The 9,080-nt window shown below is 43.1% G+C and overlaps 1 protein-coding gene across 8 annotated transcripts; it reads left to right on the forward strand.

Moving 5' to 3' along the window:
- The first annotated feature begins 2,030 nt into the window (after positions 1 to 2,030).
- LOC140513101 (afadin- and alpha-actinin-binding protein-like) lies at positions 2,031 to 7,782 on the forward strand. Of its 8 annotated transcripts, none has more exons than XM_072622424.1 (13): positions 2,031 to 2,209; positions 3,207 to 3,314; positions 4,424 to 4,534; positions 4,815 to 4,944; positions 5,367 to 5,442; positions 5,643 to 5,793; positions 6,068 to 6,164; positions 6,350 to 6,409; positions 6,499 to 6,626; positions 6,697 to 6,864; positions 7,031 to 7,145; positions 7,285 to 7,422; positions 7,609 to 7,782. In XM_072622424.1, exons 1-13 carry the CDS (start codon positions 2,201 to 2,203, stop codon positions 7,653 to 7,655), a joined length of 1,338 nt encoding a protein of 445 aa, XP_072478525.1. In that variant the 5' UTR covers positions 2,031 to 2,200; the 3' UTR covers positions 7,656 to 7,782. The 8 variants fall into 8 exon arrangements, with proteins under 8 accessions (XP_072478525.1, XP_072478527.1, XP_072478530.1 ...); XM_072622429.1 differs by lacking the exon at positions 6,350 to 6,409 and adding an exon at positions 2,544 to 2,575 and having other exon boundaries at positions 2,206 to 2,345; positions 3,168 to 3,314; XM_072622432.1 differs by lacking the exons at positions 2,031 to 2,209; positions 6,350 to 6,409 and adding exons at positions 2,249 to 2,345; positions 2,544 to 2,575 and having other exon boundaries at positions 3,168 to 3,314; positions 7,587 to 7,782.
- The last annotated feature ends 1,298 nt before the right edge of the window (positions 7,783 to 9,080 follow it).

Here is a 9,080-nt window from a genome sequence, read left to right on the forward strand (position 1 = left end):
CCACTAAAGGGTTTTGAGTAGGTAAACAACAGAAAATTATGAAGATTTTTACTACTGAGGCCAAGGCACTGAAGAAGACAGGATGTTTCCAGAGAAATGGGACAGGGATACAATCTACAGGACTTGGTAACTGACTGATTATGAAAGATGAAGGAGAATGAAGAATTCAAAGCTAGGAGCAAGTTGTCTAACTTAAATCCCTGGGTGTGAATTGTCGTGCCATTGACAGAAATAGGGAAGCAGGAAAGAAGGAACAAGTGGTTTTTTTTTTTTGAGGGGAAGAAGAAAGAATAGATTCACTTTTGAACATTTGGAGGTTCCAGAGGGACAGAGATAGCCTCTAAGCAGTATGAAACCTTAGGAGAAAAGTCGACTTGAAATACAGATTTGGCATATTGTCTGTGTTGCCATGATAAGTCTTGGGCGTGAATGCACTTGTCAAAGAAAAAAGTGTAGAGAGACAAAAGGGTTAGGTCTAGAACTTCCTGGCATCTCCAAATCATTCTTACTATACTGCCTTCTCCCTCACTTCCACTACTGTGAACTGAGCCCCTGGAACCACATTGGGCTCAGACAGATGAGTTTTTACATTTTCTTTTGACAATACACTTTCCCTCTCAGCTCTCTCTAGCTTCTTGTTCTTCCATCTTTTCCATCATTTTTGACTCTCCACAAGTAACTGGTGTTTTCTTGGAATAAATAGATACAGGTGAGGTTTGCCATTTTCTTCTCCAGCTCATTTTACAGATGAGGAAACTGAGGCAAACAAGGTGAAATACTTGTCCAGGGTCACACAGCTAGTGTCTGAGGCCAGCTTTAGTCTTCCTGACTCCAGGTCTAGCAACTGTGTCCACTGTCGCACCTAGCTGCCCCTTTTCAGTTAGCTCCCTTTTATGTTATATTCCTCCTTTAGAATGTAAGTTTTTTGAGGGTAGAGCCTGTTTTGCTTACTGGCATTTTTATTCACAGTTCTTAGCAAACTGCTTGGAACATAGTAAGTGCTTAATAAAGGCTCCATCTATCTATCCATCCATCTATCTATCTATTCATCCATCTCAGTGGTGGGGAACCTGTGGCCTCAAAGCCACATGTGGACTTCTAGGTGCTTGGGTGCAACCTTTTGACTGAATCCAAGTACAGAACAAATCCTTTTATTAAGGGGGTTTGTTCCGTGCAGTTTGGATTCTGTCAAAGTGCTGCACTTGAGGACCTGGAGAGCTACATGTACCCTTGATTCTATCTATCTCTTATCTCATCTATCTTCATTAACATTAAATGTTTGGAAAGAAGGAAAGGACCAGCAAAGGTTTTGAAGAAAAGTGGTTAGGGAAGTAGGATAAGAAAAAGGAAGAAAATGTTGCCCTGGAAGCCAAGGAAAGAATAATGCCAAAAGTTAAAGGGATCGAGGAAGCAGAGGACTAAGAATTTCTTGATCTGTTAAGGAGCTTGTTGTTGACTTTGAAAGTAACTTTTCTATGGTAAATAGAGAAAGAAACTAGAATGTAAGGGATTCAAAAGAGTGAGTGGGTGGTGAGGAAGTAGATAAACCTTAGGTGAAAACTGAATCATATCCTCCAAAGTTAGACTACAAACTCCTTGAAGCCAGATTCTTTTTCTTTCTTTTTCTTTCTTTCTTTCTTTCTTTCTTTCTTTCTTTCTTTCTTTCTTTCTTTCTTTCTTTCTTTCTTTCTTTCTTTCTTTCTTTCTTTCTTTCTTTCTTTCTTTCTCTCTTTCTCTCTTTCTCTCTTTCTCTCTTTCTCTCTTTCTCTCTTTCTTTCTCTCTTTCTCTCTTTCTTTCTCTCTTTCTTTCTCTCTTTCTTTCCTCCCTTTTTTCCCTTTCCTTCTTTCCTCTCTTCTTCCTTCCTTCTTTCTTTTTTCTTTCTCCTTTCTATTTTCTCCAGCACCTAGAGCAGTGCTCTCTATGTAGTAGGTGCTCCACATATTGGTTGATGAATGAATCTGTCATTTGAGAGAGTTAGTATGAATTGCCTCCAGGTTGCTTCCAGTCATTTTGTAATTATATGGGTTCAGAGATCTTGATCTTCCTGTTGAAGGGGAGAGGGTGAAAGGGGGATGAGGAAATAAGTTTCCTCCCTCTTTACTCTTCTGCCAATTGCCTTTCTCTTTAGCTTTCTTCTATACCTTTTATCCTGGGAGTTGGTTGGCCAAACTTTCTCTCTTATCTGCGGGAAGGTAGCCAATGGAAGAGGTGAGTGGGTCTTAAATGAGCTAGGTCTGGGCAGTAATGCTTTCTAGGTGTTGGCTGAACTTTTGAGGGAGAGTTTAATCAAAGTTTTGTTACTGAGTTAAACTGAATACAAAGTGAACTTGGCAACAGACTGAAGGTGAAGGAGAAGTTAAAGGATGGGTAGAGATGAAGAACAAGAGCTTAGAGGGGGAAGGAATGGAATGAAATTTTAATGGGAATAATGTGATTATTGAGCAGTTTCTAGCTCCTGTGATTTGTGCCTGATTTTCAGAGATTTGACTCTTCCTTTGGTATTCTTACCTAACCTGTTTCTTTTGACCCCCACCAACATTAGGGATCTCCAGAAAGGGATAACTTTGTTTTCAGGTAATGGCTAGGGAAATTTTAGCTACCGGGGACCTTCTATTCTTTCTTCTCTATAATGTTACTTTCCCTTCCCCACATCCTGGGTCTTTTCCCTCCTTTTCTCTTCCTTCTTTCCTTCCTTCCTTCCTGCCTTCCTTCCTTCCTTCCTGCCTTCCTTGCCTTCCTTGCCTTCCTTCCCTTCCTCCCCTTACTCCTTTCTTCTTTCCTCTTATGAGGAAACTGAATCTGTTCCTTTCCCCCTCCACACTGAACCCACACCTCTCTCTGCCTGTCTTTGTTCCTGATTCTTATTCAGAGTCCAAAGATATTGGGGCCTTCCTCACTGATTGTTCCAGGAGTTCTATAGCACCCAATGCATACTTTTGGAATGATCCATCCTTGAAACTAGGGCTGGAGGGGTATGACACTTCTTTCTATGAGGTAAGGGGATTGATTGTGAGGTTGATTCCAAGAGAATTTTCTGTTGCTTGGTTACCCTTCACCCTTCTTGGGGTCCTGTTGTGAGCAGTGGGTGCTTCTAGCCATAAGGTTTGTCTCTTGACTGGGATTGAAGATTCGTCTGTTCCTCATTCTTGGACCCTTCCCCTGCTAGCCAAAAGGACACCTCCTGGGACTCCCCCTTCTTTCCTAGACCATTCAACAACTCCATAAGGGCCAGTTGAACCTTTACATGGAGAAAGAGAAGCTAAAGAGGGCTGCAGAGTTGGATTCCCTTAGAGGTCGACAAAGCCAGCTCCAGGTGAGAATGAGCAGAGTGCGGCTCTTGGTCAGTCTGCCTCTGGGACAATGGGCTCTTTGGCTAGAGAGGGTGATTTGGGGGCACTAAGAAGGTCCAGAGAAAGAAACTCTAGGCTTGCTTTTGGGGAACAATGTCCCAGAAGCCAGAAAACTGAAGTTCTGATACCACCTGTGTAATCTTGGACAAATCCTTCAGCTTCATTTTCCTCCTTCATTCATAAAGTGAGACAGATAGGCTTAATGACTTTTGAGGTCTCTGCCAGTTCTTTATCAATGATCCTGGTTTGTCAAAGGGATAGATAGATAATGTTAGTGTTTTTGAAAAAAAAAAACTATACCGATCTCAAGAAAAGGTGCTATTTTTGATTTATCTGTACAGGAATTAGACACAAATTCTAAACTCTTTTCCACAAAATGAATTATGGGGACTGATATCAAGCAGGTAGGTAGTACGGGAGTTAGAATGACCAAGGTTCAAATATGGCCTCAGGCACTAGCTGAGTGACCCTAAATAAGTCACTTAATATTGACTGCCTCAGCATCCTCATCTTTAAAATGTGGATAATAATAATATCTACCTCTCTGGGTTGCTGCGATGATAAAATTTGGTTATATTTATAAAGTGTTTAGCAAACCTGAAAGCACCATATAAATGCTATCACTACTCTTACACCTCCCTCCCTCAACCCCCTCCACCCAGCTGCCATGCTATATAACTTTTTCTAGGTTTTTACAGGATGACTTCCCAGTTTGCAGAGTCCAGGGAGTAAGGAAAAGCTCAAAACTGTTATTGTAAGAGGAGGAAAAAACAGAAAATGGAGGGCAATAGAACCGTCCCACTGAGGGATAATGACCTTAGGTGTGGAGAACAGCTGTTCTCTATCACTGCGGGGAGTCAGAAAAAATGTGGAGTGGGTTTAAGGAGGGACTGAATTGACCCTTCCCTTCCCCCTCCAGCAAAAGCTTCCTGCCATTTAAGTGTGATGTGGTCACTGGGGGTTGGAGGTCCTCTGTATTCTGGGTCCTGCCTGTCATGGACAATAGGAGACAGAGGCTATTCACCTGGGGCAGAGAAGAGGAAAGAGCAGACCCTTGTATCCCTGGCTCCAGGTCCAGGTGGATATGTGCAAGGAAAAGATTGCTGCTGTGGAAGCCAGAGAGCAGGAACTCCGAGACCAGAATCAAAGACTGCAGAGTGAACTGGACAAGGAACAGGAAGAGGTACGCGATCAGGACTTGATCTGAGGTTGAGGGAAGTGGAGAGGGAAGGCTCCGGGCAGGGGTGGGGGACCTGCAATCCGAGGCCACAGGTGGTTCTCTAGGTCCCCAGGAGCAGCCCTTTGACTGAAGCCCCATGTAACTTTGAGGCCCCAGGTTCCTCACCCCTGGCTTAGGCTACTGTGGCTGAGGCCTGACTTTCCCCCTTTATTTGGACCTGGAGGGAGGAGATAGCTTTTTCTTCTTCTCCAAGCTATGGCTGGTCATAAGCTCTCCTCTCCAGGTGAAGCGGTTGCAGCTGTTGTTGACCACTCGGGGAACGTTGTATGACCATGAGCTGAAGAAGAAGGAACAGGAGCTCCGGAAGCTCAAGGAGAGAGTCCAGCTGGGAGAACGGAGGGACAAAAGAGCTTGTAAGTTGGGGAAGGAGACCGAGGTCCTGGGATAGAGGTGGAGGGTCAGAAACAGGCACCAATAACATAGGCCTCATGGGCATGATAAGAGATAAGGCAGGCTTCTTTAGGGAGAACTTTGGCTTTCTAGCTACCTTCAGGGGATGGGAAGACCTGGATGTGTGATTTTAATAATAAAGGGGACTCTACTTTGTGTAGCTAATGATCTTAAAGAGTTGCTGATTTAGAGGTTGTGTGACTTACCCAGGATCACTCTACCAGTAGTATATGTCATTAAGTTTGGATATCCTTGGCCTCAAGGAGCTTTTGAGGTTCTCTAGTTGCCTAATTTGTAAGCAATTGTTGAGTCTCTCTGGGGGGAAAATCCAGAGAAGGATATTATTCACCACTCTCACATGTTTTCCTTTTTCTTGTTACATTAGCTATCGACATTCTCAATACCTTGAACCGCATGGATGGGAAGAGGGGCCCATGGAGGGCAGGGAAGGCTGATAACAAGTAAGGGACCCAGAAACATGGATTCTGAGAGGATTTGATGTAGTAAGATGATGGAGTGGGTGGCCCTTTCTGTTACAGTCACTGTATTTATATAACACTACCTCATTTGATCTTTACAACAACCCCATAAGGTAGATTGGTTATTCCCTCTCTCCCCCCACTTTTATAGTTTACTACTTTCCTTTCTTTCCATCTTGTAGGAAGGAAGGAGAGCTGTTCCGGACTGTGGTGGCAAACCTAGAACACCAAGTGGCAGAAATTTCCCAGGAAAATAAAAAGTTGAAACAATTCTTAGGCCAGATGGATAGGGATGTGATCAGGCTGCTGAGCTTCCCCCAGAGTGACCCTTCTGTGAGCATCCTTGAGGAGGGGAAGCTGGGGGTGAAGGGCAGAGGCATTCTGAGAAGGCTCTTCCTTGGGGATGTGTGTAGGGATTTGTGTGTGGAATCTTTTTAAATATATAACTGCTCCTGGATGATCTTTGGTTCTGGCACCTAGTAGTTATATTTCAGAGGACTCCTGCATAGGATTTCCAAGGAGATACCAGTTTTGGCATCCTTTAGAAAGCAACCTGTTTTTTCTTCTAGCTTCAGTCCCTTTCCTCTTGCCTTTTCTACTGCCTTAGGATGATGATGGAGAAGTAGTTCCAGTTGACAATGCTGACATAATATGGAGACACTGGAATTCCCTCAAGAAGGAGGTGGAAAGAATGAAGGGAAATGGTAGGGACTTCCTGAATTGAAGGTCCACATAATTACGGGAGAGAGAGAGAGAGAGAGAGAGAGAGAGAGAGAGAGAGAGAGAGAGAGAGAGAGAGAGAGTGTGTGGTAGGTTCATTCTTTTGGTATTTATAAAATTAATCCAGAAGGGACCTCAGAGGTCATTCAGTCCAACCCCCTCTTTATAGTTGCAGAAAATGAGACCCATGGAGGGGTCCAAGGAGTGACTTGCCCAAGTCCGATAGATAGTGAGTATCAGGGGTGTCACTGCTCCTGCCTCCAGTGCCCCACTCCCAAGGTTGTGACTCTAGGGCCTGAGGGAATCTCCTTTCCCCAGCCCCAGAAGAATACCTCTGCAGGGACCCCATGAGTATCATCACAGACCAGGATAAAGAGCTGGCTCAGCTGCGTCAGGAGATCCAACAGAGCCGGGACCTTATTGTGTGGCAGCAACAGTGTTTCCAGGTGAGCTGAGAGATGCCTGGGCATGTGAGGAGAGGAGGGTCCTACCCATTCCTTTCTCTTCTATCTGTAGGACCAGATAAACCAAACAGAAGACATTCCCCAAGACATCACAGGCTCATATCTCTTGGAGGAGCAGCTACAGCTTCAAGAGGCCAAGGCATTGTTTGCTCAACAGCAGGCTAACTTTGAGCTAGAAAGACATCGTTTTACAGAGGCTGCTATCCGTCTGGGTCATGAAGTAGGTATATTGAGGTTCTGTTCACCTGCTTTATAGAGAGGTAGGAGGGGGTGAAGGAAGCTACCTGAGATAGCCTGGGATCAGGGGTATGTAGCTCTGGGCAGATGAGGAGGGCAGAATGGGAAGGCGTCAGCACCTTACTCACTGGGATGCCCGTATTCCTCAGCGTCGGTGCTTTGAGCAGGAACGGGCCATGTTCTTGAAGGACTGGCTGCTTCAGCAACAGCCAGATCATTCTCTAGAGAGTCCACAACTCTGTCCAGATGTATCAGCTCCTCAGAGTGAGTAGACAAAGATGTTTCCCCTAGCCCAGTCTGGGTATTGATTATTTTAAGGGTTAGATTTTTAAAAATCCATTCCTCTCTCAATCTCTTAACTGACATTCTTTTATTTTTGCTGTGTTGTTCTTCATCCAACAAGCCCCAGAGCAACAGCTATGCCCCAAAAGTCCTGCGATCACTCTCCTTTCCATAAGCAACAAAAGATTGGGCAGAAATCCTCCCGGCAAAGAAGCTTATCGATACCAACCCAGTGTACAGACTCTTCAAGAAGCTTCTGGTTGGTAGATAAAGATGGAGGATATCTTGGGAGGGTGGGGTGTGTGTGTGTGTGTGTGTGTGTGTGTGTGTGTGTGTGTGTGTGTGTGTGTGTGTGTGTGTGTGTGTGCGCAGAGTTATGATACAATGAGATTGGTAACAAAGAGGCATGAATTTCTTTCCCAGAATACCCTGTGGTTTTTTACAGGCATGATGGACAAAGCATTTAACATTCTAGACCATTTTTTTGGATGACTTTCTCCAATAATCAATAGTCTTTATGCAAAAAGTGGATGTGAAGATGCACAATGTCTTTCTATTGGGAAGAGGATCAAAAGGGAATTTTAACCACTGTGTATTTCAATAAAGAAGTGAAATTCTACTTTTCTACTGTTGTGGAGAATAAACCCTGAAACCTGACCCTTGAAAAGAGGCACTGTGGAGTAGGTGGAATAGAAAATTTACCTTAATTATCTGGAGTGCCTGAGAAGAATTGGAATGACTATTAAAAAGCTTCAGGGGTTTTTGTTAGGTTCTTTCCTACCTTCTCTCTAGCCTCATCTGGCTAAAATTATGCATGTATGCGAGTAAATCTCATGGTCCACGGAAAGTTGGGGTCAATTTGGATTAAGTAATAGTGAAAGGTTCTCTAGGGCTGCAATAGCTTGTGGGTCAGGGAAGAAATGATGGGCAGAAAGACTCTGGGTTGCTTTCAGGGATTAAATAGATTCTTGATTTGTCTTTTTTTCTTAAGGAATATTTTTAGTTTTCTTACTCTATACCTCTTTACTATTTCTACCCAGCTTTCCTTGTTCTTCTCTCCAGAGTTTTATAGAATAATTATATTCCTTTTTCCACATGACAGATCTTTAAATGATTGAAGCTAACTCTCATTTGTCCTGTTATGTCTTCTGCTCTCCAAGGACAAATGCCCCCACTCCTTTGAACTCGCCCAGGTTTGTCATTGTTAACAGTCTTTTCATCTTGCCCTCCACTGCATACAGTACCCTTCCTAATTATGACACTCAGTGCTAAACATAGCACTTCATGATTTGACCAAGGGAGTTTCTGATTGTTCCCCAGGAAGAAACACTGATACCTATCCTATGATACATGTACCTTATCCCCTAGCATGCACATATTCCTGCAACATGAAGCAACACAAAGGGAGAAAGAACATTGAACTAGAAGTCTTGTCTTGTTTCTTCATATTCGTGGGGAAAACCACTGGACAAGAAGTCTTGTTTTTAGCCCTGCCCCGAAGTCATTTATATGACTTTGGGCAAGCTATTTAACGTTTTTACACCTTAGATTCATCATGTATGAAAATAAGTTTAGATGAGAACTTTGGGGTTTCTTAAGGATTTGTAGTCTCCTTAGATACAAAATAAGGGCACTATGGCTTTAAACCAGTCATTCTTTGGCCTTTTTTTTTTTTAAAGTAAAAGCAGTAACAGCAATATTGTAAGAATAACTCTGAAAAACTTACCAATTTTGATCAATACAGTGACCCAGGACAATCTAAAGGACTCATGATAAAAAATAACTATTAACTTCCAGATAGGGAACTAATATAGTTGGAGGGCAAAATGAAACATTTTTTTCCTACTTTATTTTTCTTGTTTTGTTTTTGCAACAAGGCTAATATGGAAATGTTTTGCATGACTTCATCTGTACAAT

This window comes from Notamacropus eugenii, chromosome 7 (genome assembly GCF_028372415.1).
Source record: "Notamacropus eugenii isolate mMacEug1 chromosome 7, mMacEug1.pri_v2, whole genome shotgun sequence".
NCBI classification, from domain to species: domain Eukaryota; kingdom Metazoa; phylum Chordata; class Mammalia; order Diprotodontia; family Macropodidae; genus Notamacropus; species Notamacropus eugenii.